Here is a 23,229-nt window from a genome sequence, read left to right as displayed (position 1 = left end):
AACATTAACCAAAGCTGGCCGAAATCGACGACGCCCTGGAGGAAGCAGCAGAATTGATTAACCTACTCAGGCTTGATTCGAGCATCACAGCAGAAGCAGAGACTGCAAGATCGAACAGAAAAGAACTTCCATCCAAGAGGTTTTAGGAAATATATAAAAAAAATCCCACACCGTCGCGCGTCAAGACTTCCTCTTCTTCATCACGCCCAGAGTGCATGCGACACGTGAATTGTTAGACATATCAATCCCTGTAATCACGTTGTTAGCCTAGTATCTTTGCATGGCATTGTTGCCGCATGCATAGCCTCATTTAGCGCTGATCTGTTTGGCTTGCCGTCTATATTTATGTACTCGCTTTCTACGATTGATGATTATCACAATTTACATCATCTATCATGGTATCAGCCGCCGCATCCTGCGACCTACTCTAAACCTCGCCGCCGGCTACCCCAGTCTGGCGTCTCCCTTCCTTCTCCATGGCGCTCGACGCGGATGAGCGCGCTGAGCTCCTTCGCCTCCGCGAAGCCGAGGCTGAGCGTGCTGCCCGCGCCAAGGCCGAGGCGGATGCCCTCGCCGCCGCCGAAGCCGACCGCGCCGCACGCGCCAAATCCGAGGCCGATGAGCGTGCTCGCCAGGAGGCCGATACTCGTGCTCGCGAGACCGCTCGTCTCGAGGAGGCGGCCCGCGTGGAGGCCGCCGCCATCGCCGACCTTCACTCCCACGCGGTTGGCGTCCTCAATATCCGAGCGCTCGTCCTGGTCGTCCTCGACCTCAGCACTCCCAACTACACCAAGTGGCGCCACCTCTTCCTGCTCGCCGTCGGCAAATACGCCCTCTCGGATCACGTGCTCTTCGATGAGGCCTTCCCCACGATCCCGGCATGGGCGCGCATGGAGTGCACGGTCCTTGGGTGGCTCCACAACATGATCTCCCCTGAGCTCTCGGAGATTGTCACTGCGCCTTCCGCCCGCCGCGTATGGCTCGGCCTTGAGGAACAATTCGTCGGCAACCGGGAGACTCGTGCCCTCCTCCTAGACGCCGAACTTCGTAACTTCGCACAAGGTGACCTCTCCATGACCGACTACCTTCGGAAGATGAAGAGCATGGCTGATGCGCTTGGCGATCTTGGCGAGCCCGTCCACGATCGAACACTTGTCCTCAATGTTCTTCGTGGCCTCAATGAGAAGTACTCCCATCTGGCCTCGCTCATCGCACGACAAAAACCATTGCCTTTGTTTGTTGATGTTCGTGCTGACCTGCACCTTGAGGAGATCACGCAGCAGGCCAAGCATCGTCCCGTCGCTGCCTTCGTCGCCGGCACCTCGCAGGCACTGTCGGGCTCGCGCCCCCCCACCGGCAGTGGCGCACCCGGTGGCCCTCCCCAGCATGTCCCCAGCACCGGCACCAACAACGGTCACGGCTACAACAAGGGCCGAGGCCGCGGCCGCGGACGTGGCTCTGGTGGTCCTCGCTACTCTGGCCCGCCCGCGAACCCCTGGTCCGGCACCGTCCAGGTCTGGCCCCACGCGCGCCCGCCGGCTCCGTTCCCGGCCGTGCGCCCTGGCGCTCCGGGTTGGCATCCTCCTCTAGCGCCCCTGCCCGTGCCTGCAGCGCTCCACGCCGGCGTTCCACCCGGCCTTCCGCTGTCTCCAGCAACACCCGCTGCAGGCCACGGCACGCCTGCCCCGTACGTCACCGCGCCGTCGCCACCATCAACCGGCATCGTCTACCCCGGGCAGCCAGCGTCGTGGACTCCCATGTCCAGCGCTGGCTATTGGGATCAAGCCGACCTCGCCAACGCCTTCAGCACCATGCAGCTGACGCCTCCGTCCTCAGGTGAATGGTACATGGACTCTGGCGCGAGCAGCCACATGGCGTCCGACACCGGTACTCTCTCTGTTTCCCACCCACCATCCCGTTCCACTCCCTCTCATATTGTTGTCGGTAACGGTTCCTTGTTACCTGTTACCGCTACTGGTTCCACCACTCTCTCTTTTGAACGTCCTTTGTCCCTTCAGAATGTACTCGTCTCTCCTCATATTATTAAAAATCTAATATCCGTTCGTCGCTTTACCACTGACAATCTTTGTTCAGTTGAATTTGACCCTTTTGGCCTTTCTGTGAAGGATCTGCACACTCGGAGCATGATCGCCAGATGCAATAGTACCGGTGATCTCAACCCCCTGCTGCCCGGCCTCCTCAGTCCCCAGGCTCTCCTCGCTGCATCCACCTCTCTTTGGCATCGTCGTCTCGGTCATCTTGGCTCGCCGGCGTTAACCAAACTCATTTCCAGTGCCGCTATCGAGTGTAATAAACGTGACGCCGAGTCCATCTTCCATGCCTGTCAACTCGGTCGTCACTGTCGTTTACCTTTTTCCCTTTCCAGTTCCCGCGCTGTTCGGAACTTTGATTTAGTTCACTGCGATTTATGGACATCTCCCGTCGTCAGCGTGTCTGGCTACAAATACTATTTGGTTATTCTCGATGACTGTTCTCATTTTTTGTGGACCTTTCCGCTTCGTCTTAAATCTGACACTTTTGCCACCCTTGCCCACTTCTTTGCTTATGTCAGCACTCAGTTTTCCACCACCATCAAAAGTGTGCAATGTGACAACAGACGGGAATTTGACAACTCCTCCACTCGCTCTTTTTTCCTCACCCATGGTGTTGTTCTTCGCATGTCATGCCCCCACACATCCCTGCAAAACGGAAAAGCCGAACGCATCATCCGCACCACCAACAACATCATCCGTAGCCTCATGTTCCAAGCTAGCCTGCCTCCATCCTATTGGGTGGAAGCCCTGCACACAGCTACTCACCTTCATAATCTTCACCCCACCAAAACCCTGAACCTCGCCACGCTTTAATTCGCTCTTCATGGTGCTCACCCTTCCTACTCTCATCTACGTGTCTTTGGCTGTCTTTGCTATCCCAACCTATCTGCCACAGCCATTAACAAACTTTCGTCCCGCTCCGCCATGTGCATTTTTCTTGGCTATCCCTCGGAACACAAAGGCTACCGGTGTCTGGACTTGTCCTCTAACAGGATTATTATTTCTCGCCATGTGGTGTTCGATGAGTCCGTGTTTCCGTTTGCTAACCTGGAGGCCCCGTTGCCACCTACCACTTATGATTTTTTGGCAGATGAAGGTTTTTCTGTGCAGCCATCGGTCGTCGGCTTCTACTGGCCGCTGACGCTGCCCCTGGTGGATCCGTTGCATCCCAGGTTGCTGCCAGTGTCACCGAGCCGGCACCAGCACTCGGCGCGTACCCGGATGTGCACGCCGGCACCTTGGCTACCGCTGCTGCCTCTTCTCCGGCCATACCGCTGGGGTCTGCCGGGTCTGCAACCCCCTCGGCTACCGCGTCACCCTCCACTCCCGCTGCCCCGAGTGGTTCTCCACCCTCGGCTGCTGCCAACGGGACACCGGCGCTTGCAGCCGGCCCCGGCTCTTCACCACCATCGCGGGCAGTTCCTGTGCAGCCCCCCGTCAATGACCATGTTATGGTCACCAGAGGCAAGCGGGGTTTTCGCCTTCCAGTGCAGCGGCTCAACCTTCAGGCCACATCTCTATCTCTCATTCCCAAGACATACCGTGGTGCTCTTGCCGACCCTAATTGGCGTGGGGCCATGATTGAAGAGTTTATTGCCCTGCAGCAGAATCATACTTGGGATCTTGTGCCCCATCCAGCTGGGGCTAATGTGGTCACTGGCAAATGGGTCTATCGTCATAAGTTTGCTGCAGATGGGTCTCTTGACAGATACAAAGCTTGGTGGGTGGTTCGTGGCTTCACTCAGCGTCCTGGTATTGACTATGATGAGACTTTCAGTCCGGTTGTTAAGCCTGTCACTGTTCGCACCGTCCTCAGTGTTGCTTTGTCCCATCAGTGGCCTGTCCATCAGTTGGATGTGAAGAACGCCTTCCTCCACGGCACTTTGCAGGAGACTGTATATTGTGAGCAGCCATCTGGATTTGTGGATCCCCCTCGTGTTGATCACGTCTGCCATCTTCGGAAGTCCCTGTATGGTTTGAAGCAAGCACCGTGTGCCTAGTACAGTCGGTTTGCTTCTCACATCTTGTCCCTGGGATTTGTTGGTGCTCGATCTGACACATCGCTCTTCATTTACCGTCATGGCTCTGACTTGGCATACTTACTTCTATATGTTGATGACATTGTCCTCACTGCCTCGTCCGATGCTCTTCTCCGACGCATCATTGCAGCCCTAACTCAGGAGTTCTCGATGAAGGACCTCGGCCCTCTTCACCGCTTCCTTGGCGTGTCTGTCACCAGGCGTAATGGTGGGCTGTTTCTCTCTCAGCGGCAGTATATGCTGGATATTCTGGAGCGAGCTGGTATGTCCGATTGCAAGCCCTGTTCTACCCCTATTGACACTTCTGCCAAGGTTTCTAGTGATGGCGTCCCCGTGCCTGATGCGACCGATTACTGCGCCCTTGCTGGCGCCCTGCAGTATCTCACTTTCACCCGACCCGACATTGCATATGCCGTTCAGCAAGTATGCCTCTATATGCATGACCCCCGCGAGCCTCATCTCGCTTTGGTGAAGCGGATCCTGCGCTATATCCACAGTACTCTAGACTTTGGCTTGCAGCTGTACTCCTCCACTGTGTCCTCCTTGACAGCTTATTCTGATGCTGACTGGGCGGGCTGTCCTGACACACGGCGCTCCACGTCCGGGTATGCTGTTTTCCTGGGTGATAATTTGATTTCTTGGTCTTCCAAGCGTCAGCCGACAGTCTCTCGTTCCAGTACCGAGGCAGAATACAGGGCGGTTGCTAATGTTGTTGCTGAGGTGACCTGGTTGCGCCAACTTCTTCTTGAGCTTCACTGTCCTGTTCGCCAGGCGTCTGTTGTCTACTGCGACAACTTGAGCGCTGCTTATTTGTCGACAAACCCAGTTCAGCATCAGCGCACCAAGCATATTGAGATTGATCTTCACTTTGTTCGAGACAAAGTTGCTACTGGAGCTGTTCGAGTTCTCCACGTGCCTACTTCGTCTCAGTACGCCGATATCTTCACCAAGGGGCTGCCGACTTCTGTCTTCACTGAGTTTCGTTCCAGTCTCAATATTCGTGGCTGAGGACGACGATGAGACTACGGGGGGTGTTAGACATATCAATCCCTGTAATCACGTTGTTAGCCTAGTATCTTTGCATGGCATTGTTGCCGCATGCATAGCCTCATTTAGCACTGATCTGTTTGGCTTGCCGTCTATATTTATGTACTCGCTTTCTACGATTGATGATTATCACAATTTACATCATCTATCAAGAATAACGTAGGAAATTAATCTTTGTTTTAGGTAAGCTGAGATGGAGTATGGAGACATGAATATCTGATATCCATGTTATGTGCATGTACAGAGTCACACGTCCAGGAGTTGCCTTTCTGGATTAACAGTTGTTTAGGAAATATAAGCTAGTTACTTTGGTAGGATATCGAGATGAATTCTTTTGTTTTGGTAGGAGTCTTGGTTTCCATGTTGTATACCTGAGGACTAAGACTATTTAAAGCTAAGCAATCTATGTGATCACAGTGTGCCTGAAAAGGAAAAGGAGAAACGCTCGCGTGGCCGATGGACGTGACTTTCGAGACGCCAGGGGGGTTGCAGTTCACGGTCGAGGTGTGGTACTTCGCGACGGTGCGGGAGATGAAGGAGGCGGTCTGCAGGCGCGAGGGCATCCCCGTGGCATCGCAGCGGCTCTTCTTCGACGGCCGCGAGCTCGACGACGGCCGCGACGCCACGTACTACTCCATCCTCCAGGGCTCACGCGTCCTCCTCCTCCACGACGAGACCCCCTACCCCGCCGCCTCCTCCGCCAGCGTCCGAGTCATCGTCGACTCGCTGGCGGTATGGCGCCTCATCGAGATCGACCTCCGCGCCTCCGACACCGTGGCGCGCCTGAAGGAGCTCCTGCAGGAGCGCACCGGCGGCTTGCTGCGAGCGGCCAGGACGGCCCTGTTCTTCGACAGGGAGGAGATGGAGGACGGCAAGACGCTCTCGGAGTACGACCCGCCGGAGTACGGGATGGAGGTCTGCGCCCAAATGGTTTAGACCGTGGGGGGTTTGCGACGAGATCCTCTGACGTATGGGGTCCACACGCCTGGGCCCACATGCAGTGACCACTGCTCTCTAACGTTACGTCAGAGGAAATGCTTCCGGGGGGTTTATGGTGGCCGGCCGCCCTTTCGTTTCGTTTTGTTTCGGTTAAGTCGTCAGCCCATCTAGGCATATGAATTGTCCCAGGACAATTCATGGTTGTCTAAATTGTCCTAGCCAGTTCTATGATATCGAAAGAAGATCAAAATGAAATTTTGCAATCCTCTTCACAAACTGATAATCTAGATTTGAATAACAGAGACTGGAGGCGCTGTCAAAGTGTTTGTCAGTAAGCAATCCACTGCTCCATTCTTGTCGATGTGGAATCCTTGTAATTTGGATGCTAATTTCTGATTTCTGTGCATCTGTAATACTATGCGCCACACCTGCTTCATATTGGCCCAACCTTGTGTACCGAAAAACAATGCCAGTTCTACATTTCAGAATTGTCCGCAGAGTTGCAGCACAAGCACGCTTAGTATCGCTGATCCAGAATTTAGTAATGGATTCATAACTGCAACCAATCTACTTGTCTTTGAAAGAAGAGCTCTCTCTCCAAATAATCTGAGCTACTAAACAATCAAAGAGAAAATGTACATATTCTAAATTGTTGTGAGCAGCCATAGGAAAATTATAAACAACAGTTTCAAGTTCAATGAAATAGTATGTTTAGAACTTTACTGAATTTGGTCTCCCAAAAAGCCAAATATATGCATCAACTTTCAGTAAAGTCGATCCAGTTTGCAAGGGCAATGGATCATAACCAGTTCTGCATCACCTGAACAGAAGGCTGCAAAGATAACCCCTTCTATAGCACTAATGTATAGACATCTGCGAAGTTCAAATTGATCAAACCTACACAAATCTATTCATTGATTTAAAATATCAATCTCAAACCATCCGAACACCAATTCTGTCCTACCAAAATCACGGCAATCAACATTAACCAAAGCTGGCCGAAATCGAATTGATTAGCCTACTCGGCTTAATTCGAGCATCACAACAGGAGCAGAAACTGCAAGATAGAACAGAAAAGAACTACCATCCAAGAAGTAAGAGCATACTTAGAACGATATACCAGAAACCATAAAGAAAAAAAATGCATACAATCAAAGGTGTACATTCTTATCACAATCAATCAAGAACCATCTGAACACCATTTCAGTCTTACCAAAATCACAGCTATCAACATAAACCGATGACCGAAACCAACAAATGAGTGCTTAAGGGTGCCGCAACGGTAGCAGAACTGCATACAGAGTAGGCTTCCACAGAAGATATAAGAGCATACCACTTACGGGCGATATATCCATAAACCATAAGGAAACATGATACCCACAAAAGGTCAGGGTTCACTTATTCAACATAGTTTCAACCGCTGCACCGCAGCAAATGTTCACGAACACAACCTCTGAAACATAGGACTCACATCGGACAGACAAAGGACACGAACCAGACACACTGACAACACCATGGTAGACACGGGAAACACCAGACTTGTGAACCCAGGGACGACAGCTGCTCCACGGCCCAGACTTACTGGCCACCACGGAGACGAAGCACCAGGTGGAGAGTGGATTCCTTCTGGATGTTGTAGTCTGCCAGGGTGCGGCCATCCTCCAGCTGCTTGCCGGCAAAGATAAGACGCTGCTGGTCTGGGGGGATGCCCTCCTTGTCCTGGATCTTCGCCTTCACATTGTCGATGGTGTCAGAAGACTCGACCTCCAGTGTGATGGTCTTACCGGTAAGGGTCTTTACGAAGATCTGCATACCACCACGCAGGCGGAGCACCAGGTGAAGGGTGGATTCCTTCTGGATGTTGTAGTCTGCCAGGGTGCGGCCATCCTCCAGCTGCTTGCCGGCGAAGATGAGACGCTGCTGGTCCGGGGGAATGCCCTCCTTGTCTTGGATCTTGGCCTTCACATTGTCGATAGTGTCCGAAGACTCAACCTCCAGGGTGATGGTCTTGCCGGTGAGGGTCTTGACAAAGATCTGCATACCACCACGCAGGCGGAGCACCAGGTGAAGGGTGGATTCCTTCTGGATGTTGTAGTCAGCAAGGGTGCGGCCATCCTCAAGCTGCTTGCCAGCGAAGATGAGACGCTGCTGGTCTGGGGGAATGCCCTCCTTGTCCTGGATCTTGGCCTTCACATTGTCGATCGTGTCCGAAGACTCAACCTCCAGGGTGATGGTCTTGCCGGTGAGGGTCTTGACGAAGATCTGCATGCCTCCCCTGAGCCTGAGCACCAGGTGGAGGGTCGACTCCTTCTGGATGTTGTAGTCAGCGAGGGTGCGGCCATCCTCCAGCTGCTTTCCAGCGAAGATGAGACGCTGCTGGTCCGGGGGGATGCCCTCCTTGTCCTGGATCTTGGCCTTCACATTATCGATCGTGTCAGAGGACTCAACCTCAAGCGTGATGGTCTTGCCAGTGAGGGTCTTGACAAAGATCTGCATACCACCCCTGAGCCTAAGCACAAGGTGGAGGGTCGACTCCTTCTGGATGTTGTAGTCAGCAAGGGTGCGGCCATCCTCCAGCTGCTTGCCGGCGAAGATGAGACGCTGCTGGTCCGGAGGGATGCCCTCCTTGTCCTGGATCTTGGCCTTCACATTATCGATCGTGTCAGAGGACTCGACCTCAAGCGTGATGGTCTTGCCAGTGAGAGTCTTGACGAAGATCTGCATTCCTCCCCTGAGCCTGAGCACAAGGTGGAGGGTGGACTCCTTCTGGATGTTGTAGTCAGCGAGGGTGCGGCCGTCTTCGAGCTGCTTGCCAGCAAAGATGAGGCGCTGCTGGTCCGGGGGGATGCCCTCCTTGTCCTGGATCTTAGCTTTGACGTTGTCAATGGTGTCTGAGGACTCAACCTCGAGGGTGATGGTCTTGCCAGTGAGGGTCTTAACAAAGATCTGCATCTGCAAACATTTAGGCACAAAAGAAAGAGTAAGCCACCATAAACATTATGCTATAAGGACATCAAGAAATAAATGAATTATAATATTGCAAAGTGGAAACTGATAAGGTCTGAATAGAAAGAATCAATGAACATCTCATGAAGTTTGAAACAAACGGCTAATCATACTATGCTGAACAGAATAGACTATAAATTTGCGGAAGTCCAACCAACAAAGTAGCAGAAGACCTAAACATTAAATCACTAACCTAATAAATGACAGACATGAGATGACCTAGTCCGACACAATAATCAAGAGGAAAGTAGATGTATTAGCAGTATCATTCTTAAATCTACATGAGCCATGACATCGCAACAATGAACTTAACCAACTCCGCACCAATCAATGGCTATCGTCAGGCATATGGATATTAGACGGCCATTAAAAAATCACCAATCTAAAGATAGCTACACATATTTAATAGCAATCAATATAAAGATAGCTACATCAACAGGTATCCATATGAACAGAACCACCTAGATGAATCGAATCGACAAACTAACGAAAATTAAGGTAATCGACCCAAATCCATCGGCAGAGATCACGCCCATGTTAATAGCAACAAAACCTAGCGCGGCGAACTGTGTGGAAGCTAGACCTAAATCGAAATCAAACCAACCAGATCCTATAGCACGACGAAACGATCGAACGGATCTAAAGTTCTAAACCACATCACCTCATCGCAGGCCACGAATCTGCACCTCTAACCATAAATCGACGACGGATTACAGAAAGCGAAGATGAAAAAGGCCGCGCCTCACAACCTAATAGCACCCTAACCAACAGATCTTACGACGAACACGAACACGAACAGGAAAACCATAAACAGATCAGAGAGGGATCGATAACTCGCATACCTTGAGAGGATCGGGAGAGGCTTCTTCGCGTCGATCGCTCGGAGATTTTTCTTCGAAGGCTTGGATAGGGGATGGATGGATGGGGGAGGAAGCGAGGAGGGGGGTGGGGATTTATACACGGCGAGAGGGAGCGGAGACCGGCGCGGTGGAGAGTCCCGTGGGGCTACGGCAGCGGAGGCGGGTGGGGCCCGGCGGGGAGAGGCGGTTGCGTGATTGCGTCGTGGAGCTCGTCCCCACCGCGCAATTTCCGGGGAAAAGCAACAGCCAGAGGCCGCCGCGGAGATATCGAGGAGGATGACGCCGTTTGCTGCCCTGGTTGGTGGTCGTTAAGATTGGACGGCGTGAGTACGAGACGGTTTGTTTAGACTTCTGTTTCTGTTTTTTAAAAGCTGTGTTTTTTTAAAAAAATATTTTAAATTTTAGTTGTTAAATTTTATAATAATTTTTGACTTTTTAGCACATTATTTTTTAAAAATCTATTCTTATTTAACTTTGTATCTTTTAATTATTTTCAGAAACAGGCATCTGGTTTTTCTAGAAACCACTTTAAACATATTTGTTTTAGTTTTTAATAGAAGTAGAAATAAAAATAATCAGAAAAAAACAGACCCTTAATATCCGATCATACAATTTAACACTACATCTAGCACTCACTCAACTCACCTCACATCACTATGATATACCTACTCAACTCACACCACTGTAATGTACGCTAGATTTATATTTGTCGTTGCTAAAAAGACGATCGTAGAAAAGCATAATAGGAGGAAGAGGAGATGGTGTAGTTTGCTAATACAAAGATCTAGACAGTTCAAATTGAAGTGTAAAACACATCCTTCCCCGGCGTCCTTGGGCGTGTTTGGATGGTTGGTTCTCCGTATGCTTGCATCCGCACGTACAACCGTATCCACGCAGCGCTTGTTTGGTTGTTCGCTGGTCTGCACCCGCCCGTACAAACGCATCGAGCGAGTCTGGCTCCGCGCGTACGCCGGAATCGGGCGTACGCTCCGGGGCTGGCTGGCTCGGTGCAAAAAATACTATATATAATAATTTTTTATTTAACTTTAGATTTTATTTAGTGGTATAAAAGTGATCCAAAAATTCTATACGTTATTGTGAGCAAACTAGAGCTCACTAGCAACCCATATTAATTAATTTGATCTAAAAAATCTAAGTCAATATTTAATTAAAATTCTTCAAAAATCATAAAAAAATTCACTAATATTCTTATCCTGTGATGTATTAATTTATAAAAATATTTCCAACATAGATTATTTGGTAAAAAAGTGAATTTCTTTGTAATACAACGTATACTCATGCGGATAACCAAACACAATCTTTTCTCAGCCAGACTCACCACATACAGCCAACCAAACAGACCCTCATGCATCAACTCAACCTAACTCAACTCAGCCTGCATGACTCGTACAAACCAGACTGAAGACATTCGGGCAACCAAACACACCCCTTAGCTCTCGTGGTGGTCTGGCGACATCCTGAGGTGGTCGGGATTTACACCAGACTTGAAGATGAGAATCTCTGTTTGTGTTTATATAATTTAGTTAATCTTTAATATTTGTTTGTAAAATCACGTTGTAATCATTGTCATTAAATTAATATATAATATAACACCTGCCATGTACGGAAAAAAACGAAGTGGAAATCACAGCTGAGACCTAGCTCTCAGAACTTTAAATCGAAGAAAAGCAAAAGAAAAAAAAATCCACAAGTACTAACTATTGCTTGCAAATGGATGGGTTGTTGGAATGCGGCCCATTTAAATCCCGTTTATGAGAATGTAAAGCAAAAAGGTTTAGTCTCGTATTGCCAGATAAGGGGATATAGGCCAACTTAAATACTTGAGTTCTCTGGCCTCTTTGAAATAGAGAAAATGAGAAAGAGAGGGTATACTTTGCTATATTCACACGCACGCGCGCGCGTATTTGCGTATTTTTCGCGTGAATATCCACGTGACTTGTGACTTGCAACGCGCGGCCGTAGCGTGGCGTGGCAGCACAAAATTGCAAGCCATTTTGTGCTCTCCCTTTTTAATTGTGATCAATGCCATAATCAGCTGTTTTAATCGCGATCAATGCCTTAACTCTGAGGGTTATTGGTCAGTTATGGAGGCTGTAATTGTGGAAATTTTATGAGAGAAAACGGCTCCAAGAGAGCAGCCATTTCCCTTTAAATCCTGGAGACGTCCAGGCTTTTGGGTACAGATCTCTCTGCTCCACATTTTCTTCTCCACCCATCCAGATCACTGTCCTGTGTGCTGTGCTGCCGGATCTCGCCGGCCCTTCTCCTTGCCGTGCACAAGGTTGGAGGGTGAGCGGTATCTCCGAGCCTCTGCCGTCGTGAAGCCCGCACGAGGGACGACTGTCGGTGTATCGGGAACCAGGGGTCCCTGAGTCCCGAGACCAGGCCGGCCGTCCGCCACGTGTCACCATCCCGCGAGGTCCCCCCTGCAGGATGAGAAGAATCTAAGTTCCGGGAGAAGGTGCTCGGGGCCGCAGCCTCTGGTTCCCGAGCACCCCAGTTCTCCAATGACCCGCAGAGTCCAAGTAGCGGGAAGAAAGTGCTCCGAAGGGTTCCCACTCACCCCCGAGTACCATAGTCCCCCGATGATCCAAACAGCCAAGTGCTCGGGAGAGAGTGCTCGGGGCTGCATGTGGCAGCCCCCGAGGACTCGGTTCCCTGAAGGTCCTACCAAAGTGCTCGGGAGAGGGTGCTCGGGGCTGCACGTGGCAGCCTCCGAGGACTCGGTTCCCCGAAGGTCCTACCAAAGTGCTCGGGAGAGGGTGCTCGGGGCTGCACGTGGCAGACCCCGAGGACTCGGTTCCCCGAAGGTCTTACCGAAGTACTCGGGAGAGAGTGCTCGGGGCTGCACGTGGCAGCCCCCGAGGACTCGGTTCCCCGAAGGGTCCTACAGGAGTGCTCGGGAGAGAGTGCTCAGGGCTGCACGTGGCAGCCCCCGAGCACTTAGTTCCCCGAAGGTTCACGCAGGATCACCCGACGACCCGAAGGGTCCCATCGGCGGGATGTCAGCCAGTCAAAGGTCCAATGCCGCATTTAATAGGCACGCGCGGCCTGATATCCTGACATCCTGACATTCTCAGCTGCCCACACCCTAGTGTCAGACCCTGCCATGCTTTGGTAGGGGGGCGTGGGTCCATTAAATGCACGGGTCCCGTCCCGTATCATCCGGGTGCCTCGGGATAACGTTGCCAGGATCGAAGAGCTCCGCCTGCCACCTTGCCCTGACAGAAGAACAAGACAGGGTGGGCGCACCGGGCGTCTCTTTGGCTGCCCGGTGGGCCCTCTCAATGGCACCGAAGGACGCCCACAGTGGCGGGTGGTCGGATGCGCGCCGCATTTTTTCACCGCCCCTGTCACTTCGCCAAGACAGAATGATGACGCCTTTCTCCGTGGCGCCTTGGCACTCGCGCCCCCTCTTTCCCATTCAGGATAAGTCGAGGTCGGCGTGTGTATAAAAGGAAAGGATGGAGAACACATGAAGACACGGAAAAAAAAGTTCACGGGCAATAGAGAAAAGAAAGGCAGGCAATACGAGTAGGATAGAAGAGGCGCAAGTTCAGGCGAAGGCGAAGTCTGATCAAAAAGAAGACAGTGAACTAGAACACGGGAGCCTCAAGCTCTCTGTAGGCAACACACCCTTGTAACCAGATACATCCTTGAAAAATTCCCTTCAAGGAAAGATATTACACACACAGGAGTAGGGTGTTACGCCCCCGCGCGGCCCGAACCTGTCTAAACCCCGGTGCATCTATCTCTTTTTTGCACTAGGTCGGTCATCCCCCCCCCACCACCAGCCGTTGCATTTATTTCCGTTTCCATTTGTTTCCCCAACGAGCTCGTTCAGGATCATCCCCCCGACCGAATCTTTAAAAATGGGTCTCTCGGGATCCCTGCGACAGGAGTTCATCCTCCGCCAGCTGGCGCGCCAGGTAGGGGGGAATATCCCTGGATTTTTTCGTTTGCTTTTTTCCACAGGAAAAGATGGCTGGTGGGCACCGTCTCCAGCATTCCGGCTCCACTTCCAGTGACGGAGTGCTGCCCGACGCCCGGGAGAGCCCAGTCGCTGCTGCGTTCCAGCAGCAGTCGCTGTCCACGCGCGCGGTTTTTCCCTCCCAAGGGGATCAAGGCACTGGGCCCAGCAGGGCCGCCACCGCCGCTGCTGATGCACTTTCCGACCCCCAGCAGGAGGTCGGGACCCCGGCCGCTAGGTCCACCTCTGGACAGCGTCGGGTGCCGCTTCGGTGCGGACTCGCGTTCAGCGAGGCTGGCTCGGGGAGCGCGCTGCTTGCAGCGCATGCTCTCCTTAGGCACCAACCCGTTCAGGCCACGCCAAACACTCCGGAAGGCCGGTGGATACAAGATGTCGTCGCTTTGGTTGGCACTGCTCACCGCCAGGTGCAGGCCGGGAGTCCTCGCACCACCCCTCAGCGTGACGCCGCCAGAGCCGGCTCCTCAACGGGCAACGTCCGCACGGGTCGAGGGGCCTCCAGGCGGAGTGCCGTCCCCCTGGCCGTGTCCGAAGCCCGGGACCTCCGCTTGCGCCTTGACGAGCGGAGGGGCCACGAGGACGCCCGGGTCACTCTCAAGCGCCAGCGGGAAACCCGACAGGAGGTCGGGGCAGAGGACCAGGCTTCCTCTTTCCCGGCCCACGATCGCCGGGAATCCCCGGCTCGCCGCCACTCGCCACCGAGGGCCCCTGCTCGCGCTGCGGGGTACAGCACCGGTTGCCGTGCCTTCACCGCTGAGCTCCGTCGGGTCCGGTGGCCTTCCAAGTTCCGCCCGGAGCTGCCGGAGAAGTACGACGGGTCCATCGATCCCGTCGAGTTCCTCCAGATCTACACGATGGTCGTTCAAGCAGCCGGAGGTAGCGAAAAGGTGATGGCAAATTACTTTCATGTTGCCTTGAGGGGCTCTGCCCACTCTTGGCTTATGAACTTACCCCCAGGGTCTATTAGCTCCTGGGATGACCTTTGCTACCAGTTTGTGGTCAACTTTCAGGGCACATTTACGCGCCCCGGCTTGGAGTGCGACCTCCACGCCATCCAACAGCAGGAAGGGGAGACGCTGCGGCGCTTTATACAGCGTTTCAGTCAGGTTCGCAACACTATCCCGCGAGTGACCCCCCATGCTGTTATTGTTGCTTTCCGGCAGGGCGTCCGCGACGAGCGGATGCTCAAAAAGCTAGGTACGCACGAGATCGAGACCATTGCGGAGCTCTTTGCACTGGCCGATAAGTGCGCCAAGGCTGCGGAGGCCAGGGCGTGGCATGCTCCTCGCCCCGCCACCGACCAGCCAAGTTCTTCCCGCTCCGACAAGCGGGAAAAGAAGAAGAGAAGGAAGCGCGAGGTCGCTCCCATCGAGCCGACCCAGGGCCCCGCCCATAGGGCGCCGCAAGAGCCCGACCGCCGGCAAGAGCGCCGGCCGAGCGCCGACCGACGTCACGCGAGGGCCCCTGCTAGGGCCCCTCCTCGGGCCCCCGTGCCCACAAGGGCCCCAGCACCAGCTAGGGCACCGGCTCCCGTAAGAGCCCCGGCCCCCGGCCGGGCTCCTGCTCCAGCGAGGGCCCCCGCTCCCGCGGGGCCCGAGCCAGGCAAATGGTGTCCCATACACCAGACCAGATGGCACGACCTCACGGAGTGTCGTACGGTCAAAGGACTCGTGGAGCAACGCCAGAGGGAGCGCGACGAGTCCCGCGGAGGAGGCGATACTGAGGTCGCCCCCGACAACGCCGAGCTCGGTTTCCAGGAGCCCGAGCACGCCGTCGCCTTCATCGACGGAGGCGCGTACACGCCTTCCTCGCGCCGTGGCATCAAGGTCATGCGACGCGAGGTGTGCTCGGCAACCCCGAGCGAGGAGGCCGCTAGGCCCCTGAGGTGGTCGGACGCTCCGATCATGTTCAGCATGGCTGATCACCCCGCAAGTACTGCAGCCGTGGAGCGACTACCCCTGGTAGTGTCCCCCACTGTCTGCAATGTTAAGGTCGGCAGAACGCTGATCGACGGTGGTGCAGGCCTAAACCTCCTCTCCAAGGAAGCTTTCGAGAAGCTGCAGGTGTCCTCCATGCGCCTAAAGCTTACATCGACGATCTCGTGGTCAAAACCCAAGACCGCGCCACCCTGCTCGAGGACCTTGCCGAGACATTCAACAGTCTCCGCTCTACCCGCCTCAAGCTCAACCCGGAGAAGTGTGTCTTCGGGGTGCCGGCGGGCAAGCTACTTGGTTTCTTGGTTTCTGGCCGAGGAATCAAGGTCAACCCAGAGAAGATCCGGGCCATCGAGCAGATGCGACCCCCGGCTCGACTCAAGGAGGTCCAGCGTCTCGCCGGCTGCATGGCAGCCCTCGGGCGCTTCATCTCCAAGCTCGGGGAAGGAGGGCTCCCCCTCTTCAAACTTCTGAAGAAATCCGGTCGTTTTGACTGGACGCCGGAGGCCGAGCAGGCCTTCTGCGATCTAAAGAAGTACCTCACTTCGCCACCCGTGTTGGTGGCTCCCTCCGAAGGTGAGCCCCTACTGCTCTACATTTCGGTCACTCCTCAAGTCGTGAGCATGGTACTGGTGATAGAGCGCGCTGAGTGTTCAGGGCCAGGTGCTGGGTCCCAGCTCCCAGAGGCCCCCGAGCATTCACCTGTCCTCGCGGCTCCCCCTGTACAAGGGGTCGAGCCCGAGCACACTGCTCCTCCCAGCCAGGGAGTCGACCTCGAGTGCCCGGCCAGTCCCGACCATGCCGCCGAGCCTGGGGGCTGCAGCAGCCCCCCGGGTAGAGCCGTCGTCCGGGCCCGCCGGGTGCAGCGACCGGTGTACTTCGTCAGTGAAGTCCTCCGGGAAGCCAAGACAAGATATCCCCAGGCTCAGAAGCTACTCTATGCCGTGCTCGTCGCTTCCCGGAAGCTGCGCCACTACTTCCAGGCACACAAGGTCTCGGTGGTTACCACGTATCCACTGGGACCCATTCTCCGGAACCGGGAAGGCACTGGGCGCGTTGTCAAGTGGGCAGTGGAGCTGGCGGAATTCGACCTGCACTTCGTCAGTCGCCAGGCGATCAAAAGCCAGGCGCTCTCTGACTTCGTGGCAGAATGGACACCCGTCCCCTACATCATCCCAGAAGAGATCTCTGCCTATCCCGGGCACGACGCGCCCGAGTACTGGGTCATGCGCTTCGACGGCTCCCTCTCGCTGAAAGGCGCAGGGGTCGGAGTGGTTCTCACCTCCCCAACGGGTGAAGAGCTCCGGTACGTTGTGCAGTTGCAGTTCCGCGCATCCAACAACATGGCGGAATATGAAGGTCTCATCGCCGGCCTCCGGGCTGCGGTGGGGCTCGGGATTCGTCGCCTCCTGGTCAAAGGGGACTCCCAACTGGTCGTCAACCAGGTATCCAAGGAGTACCAGTGCACGGATCCCCAAATGGCGGTGTACGTGGCTGCGGTCAGGAAGCTGGAGAGGCGCTTCGATGGCCTGGAGTTGCGGCACATCCCTCGCCGCGACAACACTCTAGCCGACGAGCTCTCCCACCTGGCCTCCTCCCGTGCACTCTAGCCGGAGTCTTCGAAGAAAGACTCGCACGGCCTTCCGTCCTGCCTGCCGAACAGGATGAAGCCCCGTCAGGGCGCCGCCGTCCGGCGAGTGCGCTGCGCTCGCCGAATGTTCTCAAGATGCCTCGTGGATGTCTGACATCCGAGGGTACTTGAAAGAAAAGTTCCTACCCGGGGATGAGGCGTCTGCCGAAAAAGTTGCTCGGTAGTCCAGACGCTATGCCATAGTAGATGGGGATCTCTACCGGCGTAGCGCAGGAGGTGTCCTCCTGAAATGCATCTCCCGGGCAGAAGGCGGCGATCTTCTCGCTGAGGTCCACGAGGGCGAGTGCGGTGGCCATTCATCGTTTCGCACGCTGGTCAGGAAGGCCTTCCGGTAAGGTTTCTACTGGCCTACAGCTCTCCAGGATGCTTCCGAGCTGGTTCGGCGCTGCAGGGCGTGCCAGTTCCATGCAAAGCAGATTCACCAGCCAGTTCAGGCTCTTCATACCACCCCCCTGTCATGGCCTTTCGCGGTCTAGGGGTTGGACATTCTGGGTCCATTCCCCCGAGCAATCGGGGGCTATGCATACCTATATGTCGCCATCGATAAATTCACCAAGTGGCCGGAGGCGGTCCCAGTCATCAAGGTGACCAGAAACACGGTGCTCCAATTTATCCGCGGCATCACCAGTCGCTTTGGCGTCCCGAACCGGATCATCACCGACAACGGCACCCAGTTCACGAGTGCCCTATTCGGGGACTATTGCGAAGACCTCGGTATCAAGCTCTGCTTCGCCTCCGTCGCTCATCCTCGGAGTAACGGGCAAGTCGAGCGTGCCAACGCGGAGATACTGAAGGGCCTCAAAACCCGGACCTACAACGTGCTCGCCAAGCACGGGAAGGGATGGGTGGACAAGCTGCCAGCCGTGCTATGGGCTAGTCGGACTACGCCAAGCCGCGCCACCGGGGAGACTCCATTCTTCCTCGTCTACGGCGCCGAGGCAGTCCTCCCCTCCGAGCTCACTCTGGGCTCCCCTCGGGTGCATGCGTATTCTGAGGGTGAGCAGGAGCAGCAAAGGTGCGATGACGTGGACTACCTGGAAGAGCGCCGGCGACGCGCCGCCGTCCGGGCGGCTCGGTACCAGCAGAGTCTGCGGCGTTATCATCTGCGCCATGTCCGGGCCCGATCTCTCGAGGTGGGGGACCTAGTTCTCCGACGCGTCCAGTCGCGCGAAAGAATGAATAAGCTGTCCCCTGTGTGGGAAGGTCCCTTCACCGTGATCGCGGTCCCGCGAGCAGGTTCTTTCAGGTTGGCGACAGAGGAAGGACAGCCACTCCCGAACCCGTGGAACATCGAGCATCTCCGAAGGTTCTACCCGTAGATGATCGTGCTCGCGGCTCATGTCAACCAGGCCGGGGGCTTCCCCCCGCCCAAGCAAACCGAGGGCTCCATCCCTTGGATAAGTCGTCGTCGCCCAACCTTGTAAACATTGTACATTCAACATTTCAATAGGCAATCGCTATGTCAAATTATTTTTCTGGATTCCGTATGTTTAATCTGTCTAGTGAGGTGCTCGGTTGTGCGAGAAAAAGTTCGCTCTCTCATTTTCCCCGCCGATAAAAGAATCCCAATCGGTATGCATGCGGGTAGTTGCCGCTGACTTACGTCCGGCATGGTAGGCTGTGGTGTTCGGTGTCGTGGCAGGTTCCCGGGCACTACCGAGTTCCGGGGCGCTCTGGGTAATCCTATCGCTCGAGCTGCTCGAGTAGTCCGGAGCTCAGGCCCCCGGAGCGGGCTGTCGATGCTCGGTGTGGTCTGTCATACCCGGGTGCCACCGAACCATAGGACCTCTGGGTTATGCCTCTGTCCGCTCTTGTCCGCCGGTTTGGGTATTCAAGAGGTCTCGGGTCGAAAACGAGAGCAGTCTATAACAAGTACCGCACTAACAGAGCGCACCAGACAAAGAAATTCTATATTCTCTCTTAAGTCACAGGCCGACAATCAAGAGCAGCTTGACCGCGAGGGCTTCAATGCCCCGGTCTCTGGTCGGCCCCAAGGGTCCTCGGGTGGTCCTACCACTTAGGCATGAGTGGTCGAGATCACCCGACCCCGGGAGCCTCGTGTGCCTCTGGGCGCTCGGGCGCTCCGCTGAAAGAACCAAGTCCCCAAGCACCCCGAGCTCGGAAGCACACCCCTCCTGGATCGGTTGGCCGGAAGGCCGACAGCTGTCCGGTGAGTGGTTATATTCAGACAAGTCTGCTTTCAATTAATTTATGTTCCCGAGTCATCCTCGGGGGCTCTCGTACCTTAATCTGTTCGGCGAGATGATCTCCTTGCGTGTCTACTTTTTCCTGGAACGACAGAGCGGTTCGTAGAAAGGAGTACCGCGCGTATGGTAATGTCTGACCGAAGCCCTTCGTGATGGTCGTGGTGTTCGGTCCGCTTTTAAGGACCCCGAGCACTACCGAGTCCTTGGGTGCCCTGGGTAATCCTATCGCTCGAGCTGCTCGAGTAGTCCGGAGCTCAGGCCTCGGGGGCGGGCTGTCAGTGCTCGGTCCGGTTTGTCTTAAGCCCGGGCACCACCGGATCACGAGGACTCTTGGTCATATTTCCGCCCGCACGCGTCTCCCGTCTACTAACTGAGTGGTCGCGAAGTGAAAAAGTGTTCACCGGGCACGGCGTGTTCCATGCTGGATCGATCTATCTCCCGAGCAAGGAAGTTCGTGTCTTTGTTTTTTAAACTTAGACGATGCGGACTCGCGAGAGCTCGAGGGTTGACTGCGCCAACAAACAGCAATCGGGACAACTTCATTCTCGGGGATGGGAAGGTCGGGAACGGTCCGACTGAGTACTCCCCGGGACTTCAAGGCAAAACATCAGAAGGAATATCAAGCACTCAAGGAAAGTGGAGTTGCGAGCCCAAAGAAAAGCTGCCACTATATTCACAAGGCACATACAAAGCGTTTCTGAGGGATCACTCCTATATTTACATTCATCAAGACAACAAAAGAAAGAAACAACTACAAAAGATCTAGTCGGCGGCGGAGGCGGCAGCTGAGTCTTCTGAGTCGTCCCCGGGGGCTGGCGGCGGCGGCACCTCCCGCCTGAAGCCGGCCGCCACCACAGCGGTGGTACTCCGGACCGCCTCCCGGGCGGCCTCTCCCTCAGCTTCGACCACTCCCTCCCGCGCCGGCTCCAGCGGGAAGTTCGGGTCTCTGCTTCGGTAGCAGGCCAGGACGTGCTCGGCCACTGCATGTGCCAAGCCACGTCCCTCCCGGGCGGCAAGTTCTTGGACAGCCCAAGGCAGGGCCTCAAGGCGCTCGCAAACCTGCTGAAGCCCTAACACTTGTCGTGCAGGGCTGTCGCTCTTCTGGTCTTCAACGAGCCGCCCGAGATCGCCCTTCTCCACGGCCCGCCGCATCCGCCGGAGTATATCCTCCAGCATGTGCTGCAGATTGACCCGAGAGACAAATGCGGTCTCAAGCTTCTCCTTGGTAGCCCGCAGCTGCGCCTCAAGTCCCTGGTCCCCGGCCGGACAAGAAGAACCGCCAACTACTGCGGGGCTGGCAGCCTGCTTCATCTTGGCCACCATCTCGGACAAGGCGCGTTCACGGGCGATCAATAACGCCTCGTGCTTCGCGTTCTCCTTCGCCCTGGTAGCAGCGGCCACTGCCACCGCAGCAGCCTCGCCCTCTCGACGACTCAATTCACCTTCTCGGTGACTCAGCTCGCCCTCTCGCCGGGCTAGCGCGTCCTCCTGTTGGGCAACCGAATCCTCCCGAGAGCCAAGGTCTGCCGCTGACAACTCATTGTCCACCTCCCGAAGGGAGATGTCCTCCTCCCAGCGGCAAATCTCTTCTCTGATTTTTCGGAGGTCGTCTTCCCAATGCTGGAGGTCGGTGCGCGTCTTCTCGGCCGCGCCCTCCCGGCGGGTCAGCTCGGCTCGCAGCTCCTCCGCCGCCTGCTCACGAGCTGCGACTGTCGCCTCCCTCTCCTGCGCCTGCCCCATCCTGGCAAGGGCCTCGGCAGCCTGCTGCCTCAACGCCTCAGCCAAGCGGGCGGCGTCTTCTCGTTCCCGCGCGGCTTCTGCCCGCGCGGCCTTCAAAATTTCTTGTTCCCGCGCGACTTCCGCGCGGGTGTCTTCTAGGAGCTTCTGCTCCCGCGCAGCCGCCACGCGGGCCTCCTCCTGGGCGCCTGCCAGCTGCGCCTTCTCCGACGCCAGGCGGGCGCACTCGGCCTCAAGCTCCTCCTCCTTGGCGTTCACCGCCGCGCCCAGCCGCCCGACCGCCGCCTGGACGCCAGCGATTGCGGCCAGGAAGGGGTCGGCGGGCTGGCCGGGCGCCGGTGGGGCCCAGGCCTCCCCGCAGATTGCCTCCAGGGGGTCTGAGGTCTCCACAGGGCCCCGCACCACCATCCGCCCCGGGCTCTGCACGCCCAGGGTAGGCTCCGCCGGCGACGAAGACTCGGACGGCGGCCGCGTTCCCGCATCGGCCGCCACGTCCACCGGCCCCGGCAAGACTTCTACCTCCACCGTCGTCCGCCCCGGGCTCTGCACGCCCGGGGTAGGTTCCGCCGGCGCCGAGGACTCGGACGGTTGCTCTGTCCTCCTCTCGGCCGCCGCCTCCGCCTCTCTCCCAGTGGCCGCCACGACTATTGGCGCCTCCGCCGTCCCTGCGTCCGCCTGCGTCGATACGGCCGGCGGGCTCGGCTCTGGCCTCGGCGCCCGCGCCCCTTCAGTCGCGGTGGCGCCCGCGGCCGGCCTACGAGAGATAGATGAAGATCAATGTCAAGGCTCAGTTTGGGCAAGAAACACCCAAGAAAGAGCGAGGAAAGAAACTTACCGGTACTGCCATTTGACCGCTGGAAGCCTGAAGTCCGGGTCCGGCGGCGCCGGCCTGGAGTCCTCCCGCCGCCTCTTCCGCTGGGGGCTCAGCGGGGCCGACGGGGCCGCTGCGCGATTTTCCGGCACCGGCGCAGGCCCCATTCGCACCAACCGCGGCTCCAGCACCGGGAATGCTGCCGCCGCCGGCGGCGACGGCAAAAAATCCGGCACCAGGATAAGGGCTCGGGGACGCTTTCCCCGGTCCCCCGGAGCCACCTCCACGGCGATATCGGAGACGCCCTCCACTCTGGCACGGCGGCTGCTGCCTGCGGCGGCCCCGGCGCCAGCCCGCGCCGAGCTGTTTGTGGCCTCCTCACCGAGCAGCTCCTCCAATCCAGGGAGTTCGGAGGCCTCGGGACTCCGGCCCTTCGGCCGGTCCACGGGCCCCTGGGCGTCGAACTCCGGCAGCCGCGCCATGATTGCCACCCGATCGGGATTGGCGCAGAGCGCCATCTCCGGCCACGGGAGTTCCGCCCGGCCCATATCCTCTACTCCGGTGATCACCCGCGTCATGCCCCGCAACTCCGCCGGGCCCAGATCCCAGCTTGCGCCGATCTGGGTCCTGGTGATGTCCTCCGGCCTAGTGTAGAACCAACTCGGCCGAGCCCGCTCTCGCAGAGGTGCCAGCCGACAGCGTAGGAAGTCCACCACCACCATGACGGAAGTCAGCCTGGACTCGCGTAGCTCCTGGATGCGCTCCAGCACCGGCTTCAGCCTCGCGTCTTCTGGCGGCGGCGCCTCCCACGTCGACCTCCGAGGTTCCGCCGCCACCTCTGGCAGTTCGAGGCGCTCGTGGGGGTCGACGTCGACGAAGAACCAGCCCCGTCGCCACTCCTCCCACTTGCTGCGCAATACCTGGGGAATGTAGTG

The 23,229-nt window shown here is 56.3% G+C and overlaps 2 protein-coding genes and 1 pseudogene across 2 annotated transcripts; 2 read left to right on the top strand and 1 right to left on the bottom strand.

The window, feature by feature from the left end:
* Positions 1-4,243: 4,243 nt before the first annotated feature.
* LOC133927781 (uncharacterized mitochondrial protein AtMg00810-like) lies at positions 4,244-5,101 on the top strand. The gene has a single exon (XM_062374175.1). It carries the CDS (start codon positions 4,244-4,246, stop codon positions 5,099-5,101), a length of 858 nt encoding a protein of 285 aa, XP_062230159.1.
* Positions 5,102-5,596: 495 nt separating this feature from the next.
* On the top strand, positions 5,597-6,076 carry LOC133927780 (polyubiquitin-like). Its single transcript, XM_062374174.1, has one exon. The coding sequence runs from the start codon at positions 5,597-5,599 to the stop codon at positions 6,074-6,076; it is 480 nt and encodes a 159-aa protein (XP_062230158.1).
* Positions 6,077-7,401: 1,325 nt separating this feature from the next.
* LOC133927244 (polyubiquitin-like) lies at positions 7,402-10,066 on the bottom strand (annotated as a pseudogene).
* Between the last annotated feature and the right edge of the window lie 13,163 nt (positions 10,067-23,229).

This window comes from Phragmites australis, chromosome 8 (genome assembly GCF_958298935.1).
Source record: "Phragmites australis chromosome 8, lpPhrAust1.1, whole genome shotgun sequence".
NCBI lineage: Eukaryota > Viridiplantae > Streptophyta > Magnoliopsida > Poales > Poaceae > Phragmites > Phragmites australis.
This window is presented reverse-complemented; position numbering and strand designations above follow the sequence as displayed.

Bases quoted from the DNA above. Each gene is read 5' to 3' on its own strand.
- LOC133927781 (XM_062374175.1), top strand. From the start codon at position 4,244: ATGAAGGACCTCGGCCCTCTTCACCGCTTCCTTGGCGTGTCTGTCACC.
- LOC133927780 (XM_062374174.1), top strand. From the start codon at position 5,597: ATGGACGTGACTTTCGAGACGCCAGGGGGGTTGCAGTTCACGGTCGAG.